A 27626-nucleotide genomic window follows, 5' to 3' on the forward strand; every position below is an offset into this window, starting at 1 on the left:
GGGTAACAACCCTGATTGCATATCAGAATAACCTGGGGAGCTTGTTAAAAATACACCTGCCTATGCTCCAGCTCTTGGCTCAGGAAAATTCTGATAATAGGCCCGAGGTGTGTGGAGTTTTAACAACAAGCTCCCCAAGTGAATCTTATACACAAACCAGGATTAAAGAAATACTCTAGGGGTGCCTGGGTGGCTCAGTCGTTAAGCATCTGCCTTTGGCTCAGGTCATGATCCCAGGGTCCTGGGATCGAGCCCCCCATGGGGCTCCTTGCTCAGCGAGAGGCCTGCTTCTCCCTCTCCCATTCCCCCACTTGTGTTCCTTCTCTCACTGTCTCACTCTCTGTCAAATAAGTAAATAAAATCATTAAAAAAAAAAAGAAATGGTCTAAGCTAAGAAGGGATGACTTATAAGTTCAGTCACAAGTCAACCAGGTGGATGCCCTTGAAATCTACAACATGAGCACCTGGCTAAGGTCGTTTATAAGATTGTTTTTATTTCCACAGTTTTAAAATGGGTAGTAATAGTCTGGAAAGCATCCCAGAGATAAGGTCGGGCCCAATCTTCTTTGTAAAACACCTGGGACTGTTATGGAAGAATAAGATAGATACAGCCAAAGATCATCTCCAAAGTCTTCCCAAACACCCTGTTCTTCTTTCTAACTCACATGAAATCTGCTTATTTGTGTAAATTTTCTCCTTCGCTAGCTTGTGAAGTATTCCAGAGCAGGAGAAATCCTCTTTTTCTCCCACTAAGGAACCCAGTAACCCATACATAATAGCTATTGACAGGTTTTTGTTTTGAATTGAATCCTCATACAACTCCTGGGGTCTGACCATGTATGCATGTATCCATAGTGGATATTTAGAAAAAATCCATAAAAATATATAGTTGTTTATAAAACATTTCAATCACACAAAAGAATACGTTACATATATATAGAAGGAAAAACAATGAAGCACCCATGGACCTATTTCCCAGTTCATGAAATAGGACGTTGCCAATAGGTTTCCGGTCACCCGTTAAACTAGAGCCTTTTAAAGGGTAACCAGCTTCTGAATTTTAAATCAGAATGCTTGCATTCAGTCGCCGAATGATTGGATCATTCATTTGTCAAGTGTGCCTAATTAAGTGTCAGAACCGACGTAGACGAAGTAGTGCTTTCTGCTGTTGGAGTGAGGGAGTTCTAAAGGGTCACAAACCCTAGCCAGTAGCGTACAGATTGCCTCCGAGGCAAACTGTCTTAACCCAGCTGGGTGCTCCAGAGCGGGCGTGGTTTCGGCTTGTGGACTCTGGACAGAAACTACGCGTCCCGGCAGTCTACGGGGCGAGTGGGCGGAGCCGGGCCGGGGGCGGGGGCCGGGCGAGGGGGCATTGTGTCGGGAGCGCGGAGCTGCATTTGTCTGCTCGAGGTGCTCGCGGAACGCGCGTTGTGTTCGCCGGCCGTGGGGCTGTAAGTGTCAGCGGCGGCCGCGGCCCGGCGGAAGACCGAGTTCGAGGAACCACGCGCCCGCTAGCCGCGGTCGCTGGCAGGGGGCGGCGTGCCAGTGGAGCAACATGCAGATAGGCGCCCGGCGCCCTGACGACCCCTCCCAAGGAAAAGAGGCCGGGACGGCGCTGGGGCGGCGGAGAGCATGAGGGAGGCCGGGGGGCGGCTCGGCGAGGAGCGCTGCTAGGGAGCGGTGCGCGCTGCACACTCGCCGGGGCGCAGCGGAGGGCGGGGAGCCGGGCAGGTCGCGCCAGCTGGCGGGAGCCCGCCGCCGGGAGCTGTTCTGATTTCCGACGTTAGAGCGAGGGGCCCGGAGCAGCCCTCGACCCCGGCGTGCAGCCAACATGGGCAACGCGGGGAGCATGGATTCGCAGCAGACAGATTTCAGGGCGCACAACGTGCCTTTGAAGCTGCCGATGCCCGAGCCAGGTGAACTGGAGGAGCGATTTGCCATCGTGCTGGTGAGTGTGCGGCGGGGCCCCGGGGCTCCGGGCGGGGAGGCTCAGCTGACCCCCGCCCCCTCCTCTTCTCCCCGTGCCTGGAGCGAGCCTCCTGTCCCAAGGGGGAGGCGCCCACCTTCCCCTTTGTGGCCTCCCCAGCCTCACTCTTCTCCGTTCCCCTCCAGCCCCCGCGCTCAGCCCTCTCGGGGTCCCGGAGTGGGGCCGGGGGCCCGGAGTGGGGCCGGGGGCCCGGGGCGGGCTGCCTGGCCAGCCCAGAGCCCATTGTCTGGCGGGAGAAGCACCTCGCAGCGCGTGTGCCCGGGAGGTGCGGCGTGGGCGTGAAGGGAAGGTGGCGCGGGCCCGGGAAAAGGGGGCAGCGAGCCGCTAAAGCTTTTTGTTGGGGGAAAAAAAACCCAAAAACCCCAAAACCAAAAAGCCCGCAAATCCCCGAGTCCCTGCGGACCATCCGGCGCGCGGGGTCCCGGGCAGACGGGTGCATGTGGCCGGCAGCTGGCGGCGAGCAAAGGCGAACTTGGAGGCGGACATAGCGGCTTGGTGGAGGGGAGCTCGCTCGAAAGAGAAAGATAAGGAAACCCGGGGCAGTGCGGCGCCCGGGTCCCTAAGCTGGAGGGGGGGGGGGTGCATCTGAAACCTAGGCGGGAGAGAAGCTTTGCCTCAGCTCGTTCCTTTCGGTCTTAAATCTTAAACCACAAGAATGTGCAGTTTTGCGGGGACGTGTTTTGAGCTGTTCTGACATTAGGGGCGACCCCTTCCCTCCTCCAGCACACACAGCCAAGTCCCCGGCTCCCTCCCGAAATCTGCGTTTAGTTTTTAGATTCTCAAATCCAACACGCTGAAGACTCCCTTCTTTCTCCCTTTTCCTGCTGGGACTAAGTTTCTGAGCCCCTCCCAGCTAGAGCTTGACAGTGCTGTGAGCTCAAGAGGGTGTGGCGGACTCCCCCTCGACCCAACCAGAGTCTGTCTGTACTGCAGCTGGTCCCCAGACTTCCGATTTTTAGTGACCCAGCCTCCTTAAAGGGATGTTGGGAAGGAAACTGGCAAGATCCGATGCGTGCCTGTTTCTTACACTTGTCCATCTACTTTTTCTTAGGTAGTTACCTCTAAACTCTGCGAGGCTAGGCAGCAAGAGAAACTTGGGCTCAGGGCAGCCAAATTTATGTCTGCTGCGGGTTTTTGGTGTGTAACCTCCCAAGTTTGGAAACAGACCTGAGTCTGAAGACTGGGACATTTAAATTGCCTTTCTTCAGGCCTTTAAAAAGGCCTGGTTTGAGAGGGGCCATAGTGTTCTGTATGGCAGGTTAGCTTTGTGCTTTTCAGGAGAACAGAGGCCACACGCTTTTTTTTTTTTTTCACGCCCCCCCCCCCAAGTCTGGTGTGGCAGTGGGGAGATGGAAGAGGCTGCCTGTCTCGCTTTGCATCGTCTGTGATCTCTCACAGCTGCTCCCACTCTTTTGCAAGATGGGACACACTGAAATGAAACGCATAGGCTTAATTACTTCTCAAGGCAGCCTGGGTGCATACTTGACCTGTCTATCCAGAGACAAACGTTTTTATTCAAAATCCTCTTCCTTCCAGACACATGGTTCTTACCTACTAGCTCTGGGTTTTCTGTCTTTCTGTCTGGATCCTGTGGTGTTGTGTTTGTGTGTGTGTACTTGGAATGGAAGGGCCAGTGACACAGGAAAACCAGATAACAATAATGCAATTAAGCCCTGCTAGATTGGGAAAGCGTGTTTTGCATGAGCTTTTACTCTGCTGATTAATAACACATGATCTGAGTTAATCTTTAGAAAAATGTTTCATCATTAACATGGTGGATTTGTGTTACTATTAGATCTAGCAGTCACAAATTTAATATGTAGACATTTATGATTCTACATCAGAAGCTCCTTGGGGCAGTGATTGGTTGTTGTGGTTACTTCTGCTCTGCTGTGTGTCACACACAATTACTGGATATGGTTCTTTTCTTAATTGTTTATAATATTCTAAGACTCTCAAAATAAACAGAAAACAAGAGCAAAAAATATCATCAGGCTGACCTTTTTTGAATAGAGACAAAGCTTTTGGGAAAGTCTCAGCTAGGGGTCCCTCTTGTTAGTGATGCACTTGAACATTGATGTGGTGTTTACTGTAACTCTCCCTAGTCAGCTCCAGCTGCTCTTTGGAAACCCACAAGAGGAGTTAAAAGGAGTCCTCTTTATGGGCTGATAGGAATCCAGAGTAAAGGTGATTTCTCTTAAGGTCAGTTTTTTTTTCCCTGGAGTTGTACATGTGATGCTCTCAACTTTGCTTTTTCTTCATGAATTGCTTAAGAAATCAGCTGTCAAACCATTTAAATCTAGAGATCAAGCTAGAAGGACAAATTTTAGGTGGCAAGTTTTTAAGTATATATGTAGAGAAATTCTTTACCCTGGGGCAAAGGGAATCATCTTGGCGTTATTGATGCTAGCTTTATTGTCGTATATGATAAAGACATGTTTTCGGAGGAAAACCAGATAGTAATATTGTACAGAAAAGTGTACAGGCACCTCATTGTAAGTAAGGCTTATATCAATAATTAATGAGACATTTCAGGCATGGAAAACAATTCCATCCTCAAGCTCTAGAATATTTAAAGCGTTGGGGAAGAGTAAATAAAAATTAAAATGACAAGTCCATCTATTTCTGAACAACTGTGAGACCAGACCTACTCAATGACTGTCCCCCTACCCCTTCATCAATATAACTGAGTTAAATGGTGTGAATTTAAAAAATTGTTATGAATGGAAAGGAGAGAGTAAAAGGTTGGAGAATTAAGATTAGTGGAGGGGTAAACTTCAAAAGGTGATTTTTTTTTTTGTAGGAAAAATTTTTTTAAATAGATTTGAATTACTGAACTTCTGCAATTAACGATTAGTACAAATTGGTTCCAAGTCTTAGGAGCTTAGTCTTCCTAAGGAGAGTCTCCCTCTTTTTAAACTTGTCTTCAATATTGTTATAATAGTTATAAAACACATTTATGGGAAAACACTACTGACTTCTTGTATACGTTTAACTATTTGCATCCTTGTACCTACCTTTCAGGTTGAGCTGTAAGGTGATAGGCCTTTCTGCACGTGTGTATGATGTTTTTGTTATGCTGTTTGATGGGAGTATTTCATAAATTATAAATTCACTCGTCTAGTTTTAGTCCTATAGAGTGTATAAGTGTCACATATTTTACAGGTATCATTGGCGTGTACATATTTTTTTGGGGGTCCTACACATTTATAATTAAATATCCATGTGGCTCTCTTTTGTAAACATTGCCTAAACGTTGGGGATGCACATATGTGTGCACACACACTCCTGTGTCCTTTATTTTCAAAGATGATGCTATGAAGTTTATTTTGGGGTAGGGTGAACCATTGATGGTCTCTGTCCAAGAATACCTCCTTCTACATTAGACCTTCCATACCATTCACTAATTTTTGGCTTGAAATCATTGTCTACAACTAGAATGTAAGTCCCCCAATGCCTTTGTCAAGGAGCTGTCCTACGGATTCTTTCTTTGAATGTCAGAGGAAAGGATAATTTTAAGCCCTCTATCTTAGCTGGTATATCTCTGTGTGATATCAGATATCAGCTATCTGCAAACAGATTCAAGACCTACTAGAAAGTGATGGTTTAGGGCAGTATTACTGTATGTTTGATACTGGGAACTACTTTGGTATGTGATTAATTTGGGTCAGTTTTTCAGTCCCCCCCCCCACCCCTGCCCTGAGATTGAATGTAGTCATTCTGCTTTAGGAAGAAGTGGAAACATTTTGAGTACCTACTATGAGTACACCCTATGCTTACATATTCATTTAATCCTCACATTAATTCTAGAAAATAAAATTACCTAAGTTGCCTAAAGTCACATAGTTATTGAATAACCGATGTAGGATTTTTAACCCAGGTTTGGATCTGTGACACCCCACCCCCGCCCCATCACCCTATATTTTACTTCTGGGGCCTTTGGAAAAGGAAAGAAAAAAAACATGCTTAGAGCTTGCAGAAAAACCATTAAAAAAAAATCTCTAAATCTGATAAATACCAGTTTCAAACTATATGAAATTGGCAAAAATGTCTTAGAAGTGACTGCTGTGAGGTGCGCTTGATGTTTCACATTCAAGGTCAAACATTTTGGCGTCTTCACGATGCTGTTCCATTTTTCAGGCATGGAGTTAAATAGTGATTTGGTCCAAGTGTGCTTTTCAGTTTTTTCTATCAAGGTAGACTTGAACTACCTTGGTTGGGAATTTAGGATTTCCAAATCAGAGGAAAGAAAGAAACAATCTGTCAGTGCAATGCATATACTCCAAATGTAATTACTTGTGAAAGGACGAGGAAAGTCAAGTTTTAGTATTTATTTCCCTCTGCAAGGTGTTGTTCCCTTTTAACTACTTCCAAGGAGAACTCTTGCCATGAAGTCTGCTGAGCAGATGGATGGGTGAGAGTGTAGTTAGGTCATCGTCGGATGCTTGCTGATTTTTCTCACATCCTTTCTCCTGTTAGGGAAAGGAGATAGAGAAGGGGGGGGACGTGAAGTGTTGTAACTTTGAGCCATTGAAATCTCATCCTAGGTACTAAACCTCTGAGCTGCTTTATTTCACCAAACTTGGGAATATATGCTTATTATTGGGATGCATTCCACCCCCCGTAATGCCAGTATATTTGGATATCCGGTATAGAAGTTGATCAAAGGCTATTATTTGAATATAAGTGTTTGGCTACTGTGATAGACTGGCGGCAACACAAACAGATGACGTTTGGGAAGAAAAGGTACGCATGCCCTTACATCCTTAGGTGATAAGAATTACTTTTGCTTGTGGCCTCTCATTTAGCAAATAGCATTGGCCTGGGAGGCAGGAGACCTAGTTTCTAGAATCATACCTGCTGCACCAGGTTGAACAAGTTAAACTCTTTCCTCTGGTCCTTGATTTTCTTTGTAAATTGGAATACAATTTGACACAACTGTTAAGATAGTAGAGAGATTGTTTTTAAGATCCTAGCACTTGAAAGTGTAAAATTTCCAGAACATACAATACTGTAATCCATTAGCTGACTTTGCATTTTGAAGAGCTTTGTGCAGAAAAGTGTGTAGCTGTGTTCTGTGTGGTCTAGAGAGTAGAATTTCCAGGATCAGTGACAGAAAGTCACATAAGCTTAAGGAAAAGTATTTTAACATTTAGAGTTGTCAAAGACGTGAAGAGGGAGCTCTCCGTCAGAGTTGCTCACACAGAAGCTGTAGGAAGAATGCTGGCGACTGGAAGTGATTTGCAAACCCAAGACGTGGCTAGTGCATTATTGGCCTGAATGGTGCCCTCCTTGAGGTGCGCCTGCCACCTGCAGGTTCCAGACCTAGAATCCTAGCACCTGAGAATGGGGAAAGAGTCCCCTTACAGTTTTCTCTTGGGCTCAAGAAGAAAATAAGGATAGGCTCATATTTTTCTGGAGACTTATTTTACTTAATGAAAACTGTTGCTTTTGAAGGGCTTGGTCTTAAGTGTGCTTTCTGCCTCCCACTTAGGGCTGGGGCAAAAGGGCAAGGGGCAGTGAGCTTCCTTATGTGTAAGCAAGTAATGGCGTCATGAAAGTGGCTGACAGAAGACATACTAATTCTAGGCGATCATCTCTACTTTGCAAGAGGGTGCTGGTAGCTGGAAGCCTCTTAGGAACAAAGCAGTGAATCTTTAGACAAAACAGACTGAATTGCTTAGGAGGGACAGTGAGTTACAAGCTGGCTCTTCTCTAAAATGGGGGATGTTTCTTCTCTTCCCCCATCCCAAGGACTCTGTCCCCAGGCTTTGGGGTCATGGTTTCTGTAGAAGGGCTTCATGCATGTTGTTGGCTCTCATCTGCTTGAATACTGCAGGCAGTGATCAGTCATCTCTCACCTTTCCTTTACGATAGTGTTTACTCTCGCTGCGGGTGATCATCTTCTTCCCAGTCGCTCTGTCCCCTTTTCCAGAAGCCTCTCTTTCAGCGTAACACTAAGGAGTATGCAGTTTCCATTGGATGTAATTTGGAAGCAGTGTCTAGGGAAGAGCTGGTAGGCCCGAGAGCTGTGAGTCAGCTGAAGTCACAGACGTGGGCCAGAGTGCCTGGGAATCCCTACTGGAGGTGTGATGGTATTTGTTGTCAACAGAAGTGTACTTTCTGCGTGCGGTCTTAAACAAACAAACAGACAAAAACCACAAAACAAAAATCCCCTGACCAATAGCAGAACTTCCAGATAGCCACCTCGTCACAAACTTTGTAGTTTCTAGGACACATCAGAGGTGTTCCTCTGATCACATTTTTGGTGCGGCTTGTAACTAACTTTAGTGACTTTGAATTCACACATAACCTTAGTCCACTTTGTTCTTTGGTGAAGAGTTGCTGTTTGTAAGCCCCTCTATCCATTGCCACAGAAGCTGACATTTTGAGGTCTTTAAACCCTGCCATCTATCGCCAGAGGTAATCTCTCTTTACTGATTTCTGTGGTAGAGGGTACCTGTGCCTGGCTTATACTAAAAACTCGGCTTTGGGAAAGGTGTCAGATTGTTTACATTTTTGGCACAGAGCCCTAAGGTGTGACTAGTACCTGAAGGTCCTACCTTGAGTTGAGGATTTGCTCGTGAACCTGACTTCTTTTCCTTGTTTTTCTTTTTTTTTTTTTTTTCCCCCATGGAAGTTTAGCTGAACACTTCATTTAAGGCAGGATAGTAAAGGGATTGGCAAGCTGAAACAGTAGTCCTCAAACTTGGCTGCTATCGGCTTCACCTGATAGCCTCAAAAAATACAGATGCCCGGGTTGGTAAATAGGGGTATAGTAGGAAAGGAATTGTTTAGAAGGTACCAAAAATTGTGGGGAAATGAGTCAAAGTGGGGAAGGGATTAAAAAACCAAACGCTTAACGATGTTTGATGCAGCCAAAAGCACCAAGATGAGAAATGTGGAAGAAATGGATCAAAGCCTGTTGAATGTTAGACTTCTTAACTAAGAAATGATCATCAAATAATCATAATGAAAATCTGCAGAGAAAGTTCTATATATAGCTCAAGAGTGAACAGTGACCCTGAGGTGTTACTTCTGGGGTAGAAAAATCAATAAATCAATTGTATTTTTGCTTAGGCCTCTATTCTCAAGCCTAATTGTTTGTTGGTTCAATGCAGGCCTTCTGCTTTGATCTCTGGTTTTACCACTTACAAAGACTTGATGAGCTTGGCTTCCCGGAGTGAAATTCAAATACACTTGTGAAATGTAAACAACATTCATTTATTAAGAATCCTATAATCAGGCAAATTGGCATGCTTATATAAGCAATTAGCTTTGAGAATAGAAAGATAAATAGGATGGTAGGTCAAGAATGAGCTGATTGTTCTCAATGCTAGACTCTAGCTATTCCTTTAGTAGTTATAAGCAAATAGACATTCCTCTTATTCGTAATCTTTCGCTTTTGTGGTTTGGGATTTGAGGACAGTGTATGTGGTTTTTTGAATTGAGAAGATAGGAGCAATTATTGTCTCATTTTCATTTAGAAATATAAATAAATCTTCTAAGGAAATGTAGGTAGTTGAGTTTATGACCAGATAAAACTTTGTAGTAATTGGGAACAGGGCAAGAGAAGATTTGGATTTAGATTGGAATAGTAAAGAATATTAATGGAGTTTTATTTTTATTTTGGCGGGGAAAGTAAAGAAGATGACTGCTTCATGGTGGGAGAAAGATTGAAAATAAGCTTATCTACCTTTAGGGTAATTTGTGTGTGAGTGCGCGTGCGTGTGTGTGTGTGTGTGTGTAGAGGGAAGCAGTAGGAAAACTAATAGCAGTTGATAGAACACAATTAGTTTGGTCCATGGCAACATTGCTCAGTGGGGTCCGTGCTGCCCCATGTCCTCTTTGGGAAAGCTGGGGAGCCTCCATATAGCATCGGGTGAATATTTTGGTAGGTTGGTTTCACCTCTGGTCCCTTCAGTCCCCAATATGGTCAGCCTTTGTGGTTCTTCCGAAGAAACCATCTCTTAGTGACCGTGGGCTGTCTTGAGTAATTGGGATTCGTTATCCCCAACGACTTCTGCCTGGTGAACCTAGGAGGCCAATTCAGTCCAAATGCTTTGAGACCAGGATGTTACACACTTGGAATTGGGAGTCCCCAGGCCTTATCACAAAATCATTATTCCCTTGCCGACTAATCAGGCCATCCAGATGTGAACCAGGAGGGACCGTTTTGAGCCCTGTGGCCTTCTGGGTTTGTGGAACCATTCAGCTTGCCAGGGTGCAGCCTCTTCCAAAGGCCCTTCACATGAGGAGCTTTGAGTCTCCTAATCGTTGGCTTTTTGGAAAGCATTTGTTTGGTTTAGAAATCTCCAGATCATCTGTGAATTTGCCAGGTCCCAATCCTCATTTAATGGAGTGCTTCGTTAACATTAGACAGCAATATTTTTGTTATTTCACCAGTAATGATCAGAAATGTCAGTGGTTTCCTCTAAGTTTTCTGTGGATAATGGAGAAACTAACAGCTTCTTTGGGTTGTTCTTGAGGAAGATATCTCCTAACCATCCTTTAGAAAATCTTTCTGTTGAGGAATAATATACAAACAGAAATGGGTCCATGGCATTAAGTGCACAGCTTGATGGATTTTCACACCCTGAACACACTGGTGTAATCCCTGGATCAGGAATCAGAGTCTGTTTCCTTGTTTTTTCCTTCATACATGGTTCAGCTTGGCTCCCTGCCACCCTGGCCACAGTCACTCACCTGAACTTACTTTCCAAGTGGTCAGACTTACGTGGAAGAAAGTAGACCACAGGATCGTGCCTTGTGGTCTTACTTTAAGTGACTCTCACCGTGAGGTTTCCACTACTTCCCCGGAGAGATTTCCTCAGTCCAAGTAGGCCTGACCATTAGGAAATATTGACATTGTGGCATCATCCTGTTGCTTTTAGATACTTCCTCATTGATAACCCTAATGGGATTTCCTGTGTGTGTGTGTGTGTGTGTGTGTGTGTGTGTGTGTGTGTGTAGCGACTCTGTTTTCCATAATACTGAGAAGACGACATTTTGATTTGTATTCCTAGAGTAAAGCATGAATGGGGAGTGTTTGCAATTTGGGCTTCACTACTTGGAATTCTGCCCTTGCAGATAGAAATTATGTTTATTCACTCACAAGTGTAAGTTCTGGCCTTTAGCTTTTGCCATCTTTGTTGATTCTTTTGAAGTATTAAAAGGTATAAAATTGTGGATTTCATCCTGTGGCTCAGTTTTCCCATCAAAGCTCTATCATGTTATTCTGGACATCAGTCCAACGTGAGAGGCTTTTTGGCTATGTTTGTGGTTAGGGTTCCCCTTCATATTCTCCTAACTTCTGTCTCTCTCCCAGCCTTCTCATTGAAGCTGTCCACAGTCTGGCCAGACCCCTCTCCTCTTCTGTTTTCCCTGCTTGATCCATGTCCACAGAACTTTCCCTCCGTTATACCTTGGCTCGCAGTGACTCTCTGCATGGCAGGGACTCCCTTGGCTCCTCATTTACTGAGAGTCTATCCGGCCTTCATGGCTGTCCTGAAATCCCGCCTCTTCCCTGTGTCCTTGCAGGCCAGCATCAGCGGGGGGGGGGGGGGGGGGGGGGGAGGTGGGAAAAACAGCTCTCCTCTTTTTGATCTTTTTATTGTAGGAATAGTATGAATTATTTCTCTTACTCATCAGGCCCTTGGTTAAATACCACCTTGTATGAGGTGTGACTGTAAAATAAAGGGACGCTTTTATGTGCAGCTTCGTAGCCACTCATTACTCTCAGCCATCGTTTATGTCTGTTTTACTGGCCATTCAGATTGTGCACTCCTGGAAGACCAGGATCACGTCTGACAGGCCCTGGTGCTTTTCCTTCTCCAGCACAACGCTTGGCCCAGGGAAGAGTCTCAGCAGACAGTTACTGACTTGATTAGAGAAGGATAGGAGACCATAGGATGCGGGCAGAAACGGGACAGGAACTGAGTAGCTGACCACACTGGGCTGCCTGTTCATTGCACATGACTTGCCAGTTGTGTTGAAACGACACTTTGTAACAGATTGTTACTCATCCTGGTTTTTCCCGTATCACTTGTTTGTAGTAGGTGCCCAGGAATACCAAGCGTTCAGAGAGAGTACGTTGGCATCGTGCTTCACTTGGCTCCTTTGGGAAAACTGGTGAATTAGGAGAAGAGGGCAGTGAGATGGCCAAGAAAATCAGTGGTTTTTCCCTGTCGCTCAGCCAGATCAGTGTGTCATGATGGACTGTCATCAAGTTAGTAGCCGACTAGAGCAGGGCTTTCTTCAAGTAAGATGTCCCTTATGATGTTTTATTTGGAGTCGGGCAAGTTTAAGTGAGCACTATTCCTAATTTGGGCATCTTGGTGCTTTGCTGTTTGCAGAATGCTTTCAGATGCTCTTTTGTGAGGCTCAGCGTTCTTAATAATTGAGGCAAATGGGGCACGAGGGTGTGTGGCTTGAAGTTCTACGAGAAGCTGGTGAGGTTTGTGATCCAGTCGTCTTTGGGACCAGAACTCCAGGGTGGGGAGGGTGTTCTGCTGTAAGATAAAGCCACGCCTGTGCTCACTCATGCTCTGTCCTGCACCCCATACCCATTCTCTCTGACGCGCTCAGCAACCTCGGGAGGAGATACTCTCCTCCTTCCACTGATGAGACAGTGGGGCTGAGAATGACATGATGTATATTTTCTGCTTTAGCTGTAAGATGTCATTAAATATATGTGCTTTGTTCTTCATTTTTCATATACCCTCTGGACTAAATTCATCAATCCACAGTATTGACGTAATTCTTCTAGGAGTCCAGCATCGATATAGCTGTAGATAGACTAAGCTGTAAGGGTTCAGATGGAAAGTGCCATTTCTATTTGAGTATTCAGAAAGTTTCCTGGGAACAGGAGTTAGAGAGATACCAGCTTGGTCACACCCACTGTTAGACTACACTTTTTATTTTACATTATGCAATTTTGCTCACTTGTCACTGCTTAAGAAGCGATCATACTTTAATCGGAGCCCAAGAACATTTAGGGAACACTTACTCTGTGCCATGCGGCGCTGTGGGATGCAGGGGTGCATGAGCCTGTCTGGTCATCTGCCTTCAAGGAGTTTATAATCAAGTGGTGGGAGAGGACAGTAGGGGCGCGGGGTGGGGGAGCCAGGCATGAAAGGGGCACATGGGTATACAGATATGTAAGTGTAGCAGTCCTGATGCTGCAAGGTGCGATGAGGAGAATAAAATAGAGTCATGTGAGGTGGTGCCTTGTCTGTAAGATCTGAGGGATGGGGAGCAGGCAGCCAGCGTGTGAAGATCAGGGATGGGCCCTCCAGCAGGAGAAGTGGCCCAGGGTTTCATTCGTTTCTCCCCTTTCTGGCTCAGGATGGGGTTCTACGGACCCCGGAGCAAACGAAGGGAGCAGCATGTGGCTGTCTAGTCAGCTTCAGACCTTCTCTGTAGGGAGACCTCCAGGTGGAAGCATGGAGTCTTCTTCCCTTTGTCCAGACGGAGCTGTTTCTTGTCAGTGGCTTTGGGCAGGTCACAGCCCTGCCACTTGTTAAATTCGGATGACTTCTAACAAATGATCATTGTAGTATTGTCTCTGTTCTAGACGCGTGGGATATACAGTTTGAGAATGGAGTATTTGATTAGTGTGAACAGAGCCCTTGTAAGTAAAGACCCTCTGAAGACTGGTACTTGGAATGGCCCGTTTTATCTGCTTGAAGCCAGACCTGGGTCAGGCAAGGTACAAAGAAATGTGTTTTTTTGTTTTTGTTTTTTTGGGGGGTTGTAATTTGCTATTAGCTCATTGCTCAGATTTTTTACTTCTTCTTAATCTTATTTATTAACTTTAAGGGCATCTAAGAGGTTTGATTCTGAAGTTAAAAGTACAAGAAAAGTTGCAGAGAGCTAAAATCCTCCCTAAAATCTCGAAGTCGCTGTGAAGGTACAGCACACACAGTGCTGGATAGTCTACCCTAGGAAGCAGTTCTTACACACGTTAAAGTTGGAGAATCTCTGAGCTTGACTAAGGGAGAAGCTGCAAAAGAAAAGTGTACATGCAGATGTCTGGGCATTCAGGCCATTCTGCCTTTAGCTCTCGAACCTCTGGCCGTGACTGGAGGATGGGTGGAGAATTCTAACCTCTTGCTTGCCCGCGGATTTACTCTGTTCATATCATAGGGAGCCTTTGAATCTGTATTAGTGAATGCGTTTCTTTCCCGTATGTGTGTGAATTTGTTTCTTAGGAGAATTTTAAGACCGCCCTCAAGTTAAAGGTGGGTTTGGTGCAGGTATCGCAATAAAAACAAGGTAGGGCGCCTCTTGTACATTTCTTTAATCGCTGCAGTAAGCATGAAAGGTAACCCAGGAGCCATGGAAGGTGGGTGTCACCCCTGCTTCATATGAGAAACTCGGAGGAGTTAAGGGACTTGCCTGAGGACATACATTTCTAGAAGGCATTGAAGCTGAAAATCAACTTTGTTGACCCTGCAACTGTTCCTAACATACTGTTATGATTCCCAATTATAAACACATGATACGAATATGATAAATAGAAAAGTAATAGTTCAAAGTAAATTGAAAGCCCTGTGAGGGTAAGTTCAATATCTTTTTAGCCTGTATTAATTTTGTTGGTATCTACCCAGAAACAACAGTAACTATACATATCCTTCAAAAAAAATTAAAGATAAAATAAGAACTGGATGAATAAGCCACTGTCCACTGTTGAAATAATAAATGCCAAGTAAGCTTGCGATCAAATTGGCTTTTTTCTAGTAACAGTTGTCCTCTGAAGGCTTTCTGAAGGCTGTCTTTCAGACAACTGTCTCTGAACCTTTGTTTTATTTTTTTTTTTAATGTCCCTAGTAAAATGGCTGTGTTGTTACAGCTTGAAGGCTGTGTAGTAAGCATTTTGGTCAGCATTCAGTGATAACCCACAGACTCGGGCTTCCTTGTGTTGAGAAGAACCATTATTATCTTGTGTTAATTAGTAGGTGTTATGCTGGGGCTTGCTTATTTTTAATATACAAATTTCATATAATTCCATTCATTCACCAAGTAGTTTGTTTGCTCCAAGCTGGGCACTGAGAAGATGCTGGGACACAAAATGAAAAAAGCATCATCTCTACCTTTGAGGAGTTGACTGCATAGTGGGGGAGTCAGACATGAAAATGAAAAGAATAGGACTTTTGAAGGCATTTATCATATACATATGTGCTATATATATATGTATAATATATAATGTGCTATATTAAGGGTAAAGTCTTAGAACATTTTAGGTAAGTTGATGAGTCTGGACAAGTTAATACGTTTGGCTGAAAGTTGTAATTCATAAAGTATAGACAAAACGAATGCTGCCCTGTGCCCGAATGCTTAAAGATTCAAGTGTGTATGTAAGTGTGCTTGTACAAATCACTTGGAAGAATCTAGTAAAAAGTACTCATTCCCAGGGACAACATTTCAGGTTGTAGAGGATTCTGCCCCGAAGAGTAATGGAGTGTGAGGCTTATTCCTGTAGGCTGCATGCATTGGAAGCTGAGCTGCTTGCTGTGCTCACTTTGCTAGAAAGCTTGCAGTCCTAAGAACTTATCCTAGGAAGAGATGGCATTGGATCATTTGGACCCAGAATGGGCATTTAACTGAACTGTTTGTGAATGCTTGTTATCTGAATACAGTCTTCGGAATGAGACCTGAGTTTGAATCAGGATTTTACTACTTGCTGGCTGAGTGATCTTTCTAAGTCTGTGTAGTCGTGCCCATCAGATGAGCTCAAGTGCTACCCGCTCGGGATATTAAATGATCCTGCCTAGTACAGTCAAGTTGTGACATTCGGTAAGCACTTCACATAAAGTGGTGGTTCTGATTATTTTGCACCTGTTCTGTTTCACGTCACTGAAGCACCGACTGAAGGGGCTAGGCTACGGGCTCTAATGGGACTTTAGTTAAAGCATCATCAAGTTCAAACGGGAACGGCACCCAGAATTGAACTGATGGCGGCTTGTGCTTGCTACTCTCACCCTAAGATTGTACTTACTGAACTTTTTTTTTTTGATGTTTCCAATGTTTCCTGTCCATTGTATGCATCCTCTAGAAAGAAGAGTCTGATATTTCAGTTGTTAACCTTAAAAATAAAGCTGTTATTTTACCAGCAAAAATGGGTTTATTTGGGAGTAGCAGAAAATTACAGTTTGGGACATCTAAGCTATAGCAAAACCATAGGCAAGTCCAACAAGCAAAGGACAGGACCATCATTTTATGGAGGAGGAGAAGGAAGTTGGGTGGGGTGGTTTTGAATGTAAGTCCCATTGGAGAAAAGCAGTAGTTCAAAGTGATGACGGTTTCTCATTGGCTGAGATAGTCGATGTCTTATAGGAGATGCCGTGTACATGTTTTTCTGTCGGGTCCTGTAGTTGATTCTTTGTTGTCAGCTCTTCTGTTGAGGTCTGTAATTGGCCATCTTCCTGTAATTGATGTGCACTGGTACCCCCCCCCCCCCCCCCGAGAACCTCCCTCTCAGGCCTCTTGACTCCGTCGTAGTGAGGTTTCCCTTTATCAGTTCTTACACAGGGCATTGGACTCTTCCGTTTCAGAGCATAATGGAAGTGTTAGCGTTTTCGTAATTGGAGCAGACAACCACCATTCACTGGACAACTGTGACCAGTAAGCAGCTAGTTCACATGAGAAAATACATTCAAGGTCATGACCATCTGGGCCCTGAAGAAACTGCTGTTGAAGTTTTGTTTGGCTCGAGCTCCACTGTGGGATGGATGGAGTCATCTGGGCTTTCGTTTGAATTCCAATAATGGCAAAAAAAAGGATTTGTGTAACTTGTGTATAGATGGCCTTCTGTTTGATCTGATTGAGATACGGGCATTGTTTAATAAAAGCTTCGTCCTTGTTTCAAATCAAGAAACCAATGCCACCTCATCTGATGTAGGAAGCAAACTAATAAAGTCATACTTTGCATTCCCCCAATTACCCCTTGCTTTTTTTTTTTTTTTCCTCTAGAAGATTCCTCAGTTTATTTGGGTTGCATCCTACACAGTCAATCTTGCTGAATCAGAGTGGAGCTTATGAACCAGGCCAGTCTCAAATCAGATCAGTACACTACCACCATTCAGAAATGAGAGCCTAAATTTGTTTTCTTTTTTTTTTTTTTTAAGATTTTATTTGAGAGTGAGAGAGAGAGAGAGCATGAGCACGGGTGAAGGGCAGAGGGAGAAGCAGACTCCCTGCTAAGCAGGGAGCCCCTTGCGGGACTTGATCCCAAGACCTGAGATCATGACCTGAGCTGAAGGCAGACGCTTAACCCACTGAGCCACCCAGGCGCCCCAAGAGCCTAAGTTTTCTAAAGATACTTTCTACACACTCTTCTTTCTCACTTTCCAGTGAGGACAGTTGTTCCTTTTTCTCTCAGCTGATAAATGTCACTTTTGCCCTAAATTTTAAAGTGGCACCCTACTTTTAAAACTTAGATAAAAGAATATTTGATAGAACTGTCAGACTAGTATGAAATAAAATTCTCTCTGTTCTCAGACCCTCGAGGGTCTTTAAATCTCATTGGCTGAGGCCAAGTGCCTGTTTTTCTTGGTGCCCCATTTCCATATCAAATAGCTGTAATTTTTGGATTTTAGTAATGAAGGTATGAACTCAATCTGTCAGGCTTCTTGTGCTATATATTGTAGCCCTTAGCTTAGAATTGCATGAAAGGAAGTAATAAGCCAACTCTGAGAAGGTCCAGATGAAAAGGATTATACCATGGTACAAAAATATTAGCACACCCGGCCCGGCCATGTGGCTCATTCTTTCAGAGTATCCATTTTGGCAGCTTTTTTGAATCCCACATCAATCACAGTGTTGGTATTTTTGGCGAGGTGGTAGACCTTACCCTAATGCTCGTGATCATAACTGCCAAAAATGAACAAAGAAGGGAGCTGCAAATGAAACATCACTGCATCACACACACGTAAGTTTTTTCTTGAGCAGAAACAGAATCAGGAGTTACCGGATGTCCTTTTCATTGCCCCAAGAAAGCCACTGCTTTATTCCGGGGAAAATAAGACCCTGCTGGGTCATACCCAGCCTTTGGCTATAGGAACTATTTTTACGTTAGTTTCCACTCAAGAGTTTGCTTCCCCCAACCTTCTCTTGTATCCTAGAATAATTCTTCTAGGGCTCAAGGTTTTTCCTCTTGATGTCGCAGGGACTAAGCTTGCTTTGGGGTCGTTCCACCCTGCACTGTGTGTATTCCTTCTGGGAAGAGAATCCTGTCACTTCAAAGGAGCAGCAGATACCCAGGGTGTATCTAGAAATAAAAATTTGACCCTTTGCCTCTGTCCTTTTCATCTCTCTGTCTCGCGGGCATCCTTTCCTTCTGTGCAAACAGACCCTTGTAATAGCTGTAGCCTATCATGCTGTTACCGTGATTGGCGTCACTTCTGTGATTTCATGCAGAAATCTGCTTTCGTACAGCGTAGCTGCTGTGAAGTCCATGTGTAGCTTGCAGCACATGTCCTTCAGTCCTGAGAAGGAGCTCTGATGGACATGTTCTTGAGGAGGTGGTCCCAACATTACAGAATAGTTGGATAAAAGACCCACAGACCTAGAGAAAATAAAATGTTACCGATAACAGGCCAAGCTCCTCTGTCCTCATTTCCTTCTTTCCCTCTTCTGAGAACTGTGCCGACTTGGCCTATGTCACTCCTGTGCACATTTGGCAAAAATAATCTACAGTTTGAGTTTATAGACATGGTATCCCAGTCCACGTGTACTTTGGAGTCTTCATGCATTTGGTCTGAGGAGTATTCGGGTTGATGCACGTAGCTTTGGGTCATTTAACGTGTGAGGCATGTTCCTTGAATGCATGCACTGTAAATTATTTACAGTTGGTCCCTGTCATTTGTGGATCCTGGATTTGCAAATTTGCTTATTCAATAAAATTTATTTGTAACCCTCAAATCAGTACTTTGGTGCTTTTGTGGTCATTCATGGATCCCACAGTGGTGAAAAATTTGAGTCCGCCGATGTGCCACCTCCCAGCTGAGGCCAAACAAGGCTGCACTCTGCTTTCTTGTTTCAGCTCTCTCTGTAAACAAGTGTCCTTTTTGCATTCTGTTTAGTGCCACGTTTTTTGCATTTTTGTGCCTCTTGCTGGTGACTTTGCTATGTAAGATGGCCTCCAAGCTTAGTGCCGAAGTGCTCTCTTGTGTTTCTAAGCTCAAGAAGACTGAAATGTGCCTGAGGGAGAAAACACGTGTGTTAGACGAGCTTTGAGCCCGAGGTAGCTGTTGGCTGTGAATTCAGTGTTAATGGATCAACAATAGATATTAAGGTATGTTCAAACAGAAACACACATAACAGTTTTATGTAATGATATGACCAAGAGGTTTGCAGAAACCTAACCCTGTATTTCCCATACGAGCAATGGTTCAGTATTTGCTAAGTATTCTCGGTGACTTTCTAGACCATGACCACTGTGAAGAACAAGAATCAAGTATCACCGTGTTGATAGACATTTAAGGTTATTCACAGGTTTTTGATATGATTAATGTTACAATTACAGTCCTTGTCTATGTCAACTGAGGCATAGGGTGTAGCTTCTTAAGGTTATATAGTTAAAGTACAATTGCGGTCCCGGGTATGCCCATCTTCATCATGGTGCTCCCTCAGGTGGTTATTTGCCCCCGGCGTGGCTGATGTTAGTGGGTTCACCGGTTAGGCTGTCCAATGGTGCCAGTGTATTAGTGAACTAAATATTTTTTGTACCTATGTGGTGTTAGAGATTGAGTAATAGAAGTGAGCTACCATCCAGGAGTTTATCATGTATTTTTGGTATCGTTGGTGGGAATGCAAGTTGGTCCAGCCACTCTGGAAAACAGTGTGGGGGTCCCTTAAGAAGTTAAAAATTGAGCTACCCTATGATCCAGCCATTGCACTACTGGGTATTTACCCCAAAGATACAGACGTAGTGAAGAGAAGGGCCATATGCACCCCAGTGTTCATAGCAGCTTTGTCCACAATAGCTAAAGCATGGAAGGAGCTGAGATGCCCTTCAACAGATGAGTGGATTAAGAAGATGTGGTCCATATATACAATGGAATATTACTCAGCCATCAAAAAGAACGATTTCTCAACATTTGCTGCAACATGGACGGCACTGGAGGAGATAATGCTAAGTGAAATAAGTCAAGCAGAGAAAGACAATTATATGATTTCTCTCATCTATGGAACATAAGAACTAGGAAGATCTGTAGGAGAAGAAAGGGATAAAGAAGGGGGGTAATCAGAAGGGGGAATGAAGCATGAGAGACTATGGACTCTGAGAAACAAACTGAGGGCTTCAGAGGGGAGGGGGGTGGGGGAATGGGATAGGCTGGTGATGGGTAGTAAGGAGGGCACGTATTGCATGGTGCACTGGGTGTTATACGCAACTAATGAATCATGGAAGTTTACATCAAAAACTAGGGATGTACTGTATAGTGACTAACATAATATAAAATATTATTATAAAAAAATAAAATTAAAATTAAAAAAAAAATTTAGAAACCTAACCTAAAAAACTGGTTGCCATCCATTTTAACCTTTATCTTTGAGTGAGACGAATGAATTGTTTGGGGAGTGCCTGATAATAGCAGCTATTATTTATTGACTTACCTTTGTCCTGGAGTGGACAGCTTTTAATGCATTTTATCTTAGTAACGACCTAAGGGAGTAGAGGCTATCACTCAGTCTTTCTGAAGAGGAAACTGAGGTGCAAACAAATTGGTCAGCTTTGTCCAAAGTCACACAAATGGTAAGTGACAGGATTTGAACTCAGGCTCCCTGCACCTCAGCTTCCTTCTTAACTGTTTGGCTACACGTGCCTCAGCTCACCATTTAACTTCACACATGTAGCCATGGCCTAAGAGGTGGTCTGTCTTTACAGACAAAAACCCTGAAGGGAAGTTGGGGAATTACATAGCAGGTAGTAAGTATGAAGTTTGTGTGTGTGGTAAACCAGGGGTGAGGTGAGGTCAGGCACACGGCACCATCTTGGTGTCTGTACTAATGATTGAATCCATCTTTTATTTTGGTGAGAGGAATTCTTAGTACTTAGCCATTTTCATCACCATTTACGAAGCCTTTGAGTAGTTTTGGAAGAAGGGTATTGTGTATTCTGTCTCCCCTTGTTTCTTTGCTTAGACGAGGGTTTTGCTACTTTCACAAGACATAGTTGAGAACCTTTACCACTTTTTGAGGGCTTTCTACAGACTGAGCAGTACGTATATTTCTCAGAACGATGCTGTAATAGCATAATAATTAGTGTTGGGAAGGACTTGAACTAGGTAGTCCAACTCCATAGTGCTCACTCAACTGCTCCGCTCTGCACTCTGTCCCTTGGTGAAGGTGGAGGGTGGGGTTGTGTGGGGTGAGGGTAGAGCGGGCCTGGAGTAACTATCACTTAGGAAGGTGACATCCTTCAGTGGCAAGCTCTAGGCTGCCTGTTGAAATGGGATGCCACTCTTCATGTTAATTGCTCATCAGAAAGGAGAAACCACAGCTGCAGCACAGTGAAGGGGTTCCGTAAGCCACCGAGAGCAGCGTTGTTCTCTGGAGATAACTTCCTGGTTCCGAGTAAGGTGCACGAAGTGTACGTGATATTCACAGTGAGGTGTCTGAGCACAAATGCCGCCTCGTTTGTTAGAATCGGTCACTTTTTTCTTATATGAGCTAGACTTTATCCTCTGAAAGCAAATATTCATGGCCCACTCTAAGAGAATTCAGATTACTCCTTGAATCCGTGTCTTTCAAACTCTCGATTGCAGTCTATGCTAAAATATATCTTGCATTCATGGCCCAATGTATGTAGAGTCTATAAATTCAAATAAAAGATACTTTTCCCTAAAACAATACTTACCTTGGCTAAGGGAATTGCGCTCCATTTTCTATACCATTTTATTCTTCTAAAATATGGTCCTCTTTTAGATGGAGAAGATGCACTTATATGATTAAATTCCAGAAATTATTTGTAATGTGGTATTGGAGCCACCTGGTCAGATATCATTTAAAGTCCTTAGCTCATAAAGCCCAAACTGAAGAAATTGTTTACTCCTTAGATTTGATCTTAAGACTACTTAGGTCTTTGATGAGTTGCCAATGTCTATTCCTTGTGGTTATGCTAAGATTGGAAACATTTGCTTTATAAAATTTTTGACTGCATAATAAACAGTGGAGAATCAAGACTCAAGAGGATATTGAGAAAGAGAGCTTAAATAGAGCAGGTATGTTAATATATTTAGTTCTATAGTCTCATTTTTTTTTCTTCTAGAAAACCATTTATCTAGGGAAATACTACACTTACGAAGTAAAGGAAACATTTTTTAATTCTTTGATAACTTCTGATGTAAGTCTTTGATGTATGATGTTTTGCATATGCGGTGGGAATCTGGATAAGAATAGCACACTTTCGCAAATTTTTGTTTGAAATTTTGCTTGATATCTTCAGCTTCATTTGTACTCAGTGAAATGCTTCTACTGAAATAATGAGAAACCAAAATCACAGGGCAGCCTTTTGGAATATCTGCTCTAAAAGTTTTGTGACTGATTCCTGGGGCTCTTTGCTTTGTTTCAAGTATACTCTTTAAAACATTCTGATAACTTTATAGGTAATTGTCTTGTTTATTGTGTTTGTATTTCAATCCACATCTACTCCTCTTGACTTCAGTAGTAAAATATTGTCACAATGGAAGGTGGTTTAATACTTTGTTTCTATGTGCCTAAATTTTACATCTGTAGACTTCCCAAAGTAGCACAATTCTCGAGAAATCGTTCCTTTTCTGGGGTTTGTTTCTGATTTACAGATGAACCAGGAGGGCTGGAATGACTTACCCCCAGGAGCTTTAATTCCAGCTGTCCCATCCACAGTCCTAAGATCTCCTGTATTTTAACTTTATCATCTGCAAACGGGAATAAATACTGCTCTTACCATCTCAGAGCATTGATGTGGGATAAATCCTGCAAAGAGCTTTGTTAGAGGGGAAATTTTTTATACATAATAATATGGGAAGAGGCATTATGCTGAATTTCAAAGTCTTGTTACTATGTTACCAAATAGAAGATACCAATTCACATGCAATGTGAATTCTAAACATATTGAAATGAAATTTTTTTCTACTAAGGTAAATAGTGGATTCTCTCTGTAGAAGATTAGAAAATGCATTTTATTTATTATAGAAAATGCATTTTAGATACAAAATGTAAATGTTTCTAATTCCGTTGCCCAGAGATGAGCACTGTATGTATTTTGCCAGCATGGTTTTGTTTCCTTGTATGTTCGCGTCATGAACGTCTCTTCTTGAACTAGAATTTCTGAGTGCTTGCAAACTGTTACACTCATGGGCATTTCACAGTTAATTTAACTAGTTCCTTAGGCTTTGAGTCTCAGGATGGCCTGTCTCTGTCTGCCTCTTAAGTTTTTCACCAAGATGAACATCTATCTGTGTCGTGAAGTCTTGGCACACATTCTAAATCATTTCCGCAGGATCCTGTTGAATACAGTTTAAAGAGGCAGTTCACAGTGGTGAAAATAAAATGGGTGCTAGGAGAATTAGGATGGACTTTTAACTTTACTTTTAATTGTTGCCGTAACCTTTAAATCCCTTTCTTTCCTGGGCTTCATTTTGCTTCTCCATTACGTGGGTAAAACGAGCTAACTCCAGAAGGGGATTTCATTCTGAGTGCAGTCATTTGGGATATTTTACAGATAAGGAAACTCAGACCGATAGGGACTCTAATGAATTCTGGGTTGGGTAGCTGACTGTCTTCCGGTGGTGCTGGAGGTCCTGAGCCCCCTGTGGTGCTGTCGCGTAGTCATAGCTATAATGCTCGGTAATCATCCGTGATGATGAGTAGTGTCTGAAGCTGAGCCTATTCTGACTTCAGGAAACCCCTTTACTGACAAAACCCCATTAGGTCGCTTATTGTGTTTCTTTAAAAGTCAGTCTCAGGTCACCTGGATGTCTCAGTTGGTTAAGCATCTGACTCTTGATTTTGGTTCAGGTCGTGATCTGAGGGTCAATAGGTTGAGCCCCACCTCAGGCTCTGAGCTGGATGTGGAGTCTGCTTAAGGTCCTCTCTCTCCCTCTCCCCCCCCACCCCCACACACCCTGGCATGTGCATGTATGCCCGCTCGCTTGCGATCTCTCTCTCTCAAATCTTAAAGTTTTATCACCTGATGAACAGATAAGCAAAGTGTGGTATATCCATAAAATGAAATGTTATTTGGTCATAAAAAAGAATGAAGTACTGTTAGGCATAGCAGCATGAATGAACTTAGAAAATGTTATCTAAGCCCAAGGTGTTAGTCACAAGAGACCACATGATATATGATTCTATTTATACGAAATTCTTGTGACAGGCAATTCTGTAGGGACAGGAAGTTGATTAGTCGCTGCTTGGGGCTGGGGGAAGGAGAAGTCCTGGGTGGGGGTTGGGGTGGGTCATTGCTATAAGGTACAGGGTTTCTTGACGAGGTGATAAAAATGTTCTGAACTGATTGTGGTGATCATCACACAACTCCTGGACTACACCAAAAACTATTGCTTTGTATCCTTTAAAAGGTTGGATTTTATTTCAATAAAGCTGCAACCCCTCACCCCTGCCAAATTCTAAAAACCTTTTGTTTTGTTTCTAGATGTTTGACTGGTAAGTGAAAATGGACTATATTAGGGGCCCCTGGCTGGCTCAGTTGGTTAAACGTCCGATTCTTGATTTTGGCTCAGGTCGTGATCTCAGGGTTGTGAGATCGAGCCCCATGTCAGCTCCACACATGCAATCAGCTTGTTCCTCTCCCTTTGCTCCTCCCCTGCTCATGCTCACTGGCTCTCCCTCTCGCTGTCTCTCTCTCAAATAAAATCTTAAAAAAAGAAAATTGATTATATTCAATTCCTTATGTGTTATTTCATTTCCTGAGAGTCTGTTTGAATCTCAGTATGGAAGGATGACTGAGTTATAGTGCTCTACTTTCCCATTTGGAATTTGTTTTAAAAATTTTTATTTAAATTCAAGTTACTTAGCATATACTGTTGTATTGGTTTCCTGAGTAGAATTTAGTGATTGATCACTTACCTGTAACATCCAGTGCTCATCCCAGCAAGTGCCTTCTTAATACCCATCACCCATTTAGCCCATCCTCCGCCCACCTCCCCTCCAGCAACCCTCAGTTTGTTCTCTATTAAGTTTCCTATGGTTTGCCTCTCCCTGTTTTTCTTATTTTTCCTTCCCTTCCCCTATGTTCATCTGTTTTGTTCTTGAAATTCCACATATGAGTGAAATCATATATTTGTCTTTCTCTGACTTATTTTGCATAGCATAATATGCTCTAGTTCCATCCACATTGTTGCAAACAGCAAGATTTCATTCTTCCTGATGGCTGAATAATAATCCATTGTATAAATATACCACGTCATCTTTATCCACTCATCAGTTGTTGGACATGTGGGCTCTTTCTGTAATTTGGCTATTGTTGATAGTGCTGCTATAAACATTGGGGTCCATATGCCCCTTTGAATTAGCACTTCTGTATCCTTTGGGTAAATACCTAGTAGTGCAGTTGCTGGGTTGTAGGGTAGTTCTATTTTTACCTTTTTGAAGAACCTCCATACTGTTCTCCAGAGTGGCTGCACCAGTTTGCATTCCCACCAACGGTGCAAGAGGGTTCCTCTTTCTCCTCATCCTTGCCAGCATCTGTTGTTTCCTGAGTTGTTAATTTCAGCCATTTTGACTGGTGTGAGGTGGTATCTCATTGTGGTTTTGATTTTTATTTCCCTGATGATGAGTGATGTTCAACATTTTTTTCATTTGTATGTCTTCTTTGGAGAAATGTCTATTCATGTCTTCTGCCTATTTCTTAACTGGATTACTTGTTTTTTGGTGTTGACCCATTTGGAATTTCTCCTGAGGACTTCTGTATACCTCAAAATGCCAGCACTTTATTGTCTGTCTCCCTTATTTCTTAGGGTTTCTGAAGTGCTTTTGTGATACTCACTTGGGCTGTTGCTGAAAAGTCAGCATTTTGACAGCCTCAGTGGTGGGCTGACTTCTATGTTTCATATGTGGTATCTGATAAGTAATACTGTACATCAATTATTTTGCCATAGCAGACCCAAATAGCTTGGGGTTAATACTTTGTTGTTCTTGATGTTGTTTACATTGGAATTCATAGCCTTGGGTTTCTTGGTTATTTGCCTGAGTGTATTGGTGAGTTGCCCATGAGGAGCCTCAGCACTTGTCCTCTCTGGGGACACTTCTTCGCCTTACATGTATTATGGAAAAGTAAGTTTAGCCACGGAAAGCAGAAGTAGGGGTAAGCATTGCGTTCCTTAGATAATTCAGGCCATGTTTGGTCATTTTCAGTGAAATTTTCATGTCCTTTAGGAATTTCTACCAGATCCATAAACATTAAGGTTGAAATTCAGTCAACAAATATTATTTGTTTTTCCTTACAAGGGCCTACAGAATGTGTGTGAAGTTATTTAACGGTAGATTACCTGAGGGGCAAATGAAAGAAAGTGTTGGCAGTTTTGTCTTAAGGCTTTCTTGTTCTGCCATTACATATTGTCATGATATCAGCCGGAGAGCCAGGCTTTTAAACCAAAACACGAGTGAACCATAAAACCTATCTTGAGAAAAATCTAATGCGGCAATAGCCAATTTGGCAGAATTTCTGAAGCAGCTCCAAGATTAGCATTTCCAATAAAGTCATCTGTTTAGATATGTTTGGGGTACTTTTCCTGGCAAAATGGTGAATTGTGCAACTAGGAGAGACTAACTTGGATCTTGGAATTAGTCTGAGACTTTGATCTTACATAAATAAGTTTCTTTGACAGTGCTTCTGTTTAGTATCTGAAATCCAGCTTTATTCAAGAAAGTTTTTATCTGGGCTGTTTTCTGTGTTGTTACTGAGAGGTCAGAATTGTCTCCTGTAGAGAGCGAAATTTGTTAATGATGGGTTCCTGAGGCGTGCCACACTGGCTCAGTTGGTGGAGCATGCTACTCTTGAGCTCAGGGTTGTGAGTTCGAGACCCACGTTGGGTGTAGAGATTGTTTAAAAATCTTTTCGTTCTTGAAAATTGAGAGAAAATTGAAAATAAATAATATCTTTATTTAAGCTGCAAGGACTTAGAGAATTGAGATATCAAATGAAGTACAAGTATTTTTGAAGACTTTTCAATCCACATATGATATTGCATACCTACTGTGTGCCCAGCACATAACATGTGACTTACTGATCCATTCAGTGATGATTTACTGGGGGATGGTGATGTGCTCGAGCATTGTATGCAGTTACAAAGATGCAAAGGCAATGTATTTATATATTCTTTTTTTTTTTTTTTTTCAAGATTTTATTTGACAGGGAGCACAAGCGGGGAGCCCTGTGCACGGGGCTCAATCCCAGGACCCTGGGATCATGACCTGAGTTGAAGGCAGACGCTTAACTGAGTCACCCAGGCGCCCCTGTATTTACGTATCCTATACACGTACTGTATGTATTAGACAGTCCAGAGGCAATATATATGTGTGTATATATATACATATACATATATACATATATGTATATATATGTATATATATATTTATTTATTTTTCTTTGGGGGCAGAGATTGACACGGAGTTAGAAAAGAAATGGAAGAAGAGT

The 27626-nt window shown here is 43.0% G+C and overlaps 1 protein-coding gene across 1 annotated transcript in view; it reads left to right on the top strand.

Moving 5' to 3' along the window:
- The first annotated feature begins 1381 nt into the window (after positions 1-1381).
- FMNL2 (formin like 2) overlaps positions 1382-27626 on the top strand; it is a 296810-nt gene continuing 270565 nt past the window's right edge. The window contains 1 exon segment of the mRNA XM_045781864.2: positions 1382-1948. Coding sequence (XP_045637820.2) covers positions 1832-1948 — 117 coding nt within the window. The 5' untranslated portion in view covers positions 1382-1831.

This window comes from Ursus americanus, chromosome 1 (assembly GCF_024610735.1).
Source record: "Ursus americanus isolate L20-20 chromosome 1, mUrsAme1.1.p, whole genome shotgun sequence".
Lineage (NCBI taxonomy): Eukaryota > Metazoa > Chordata > Mammalia > Carnivora > Ursidae > Ursus > Ursus americanus.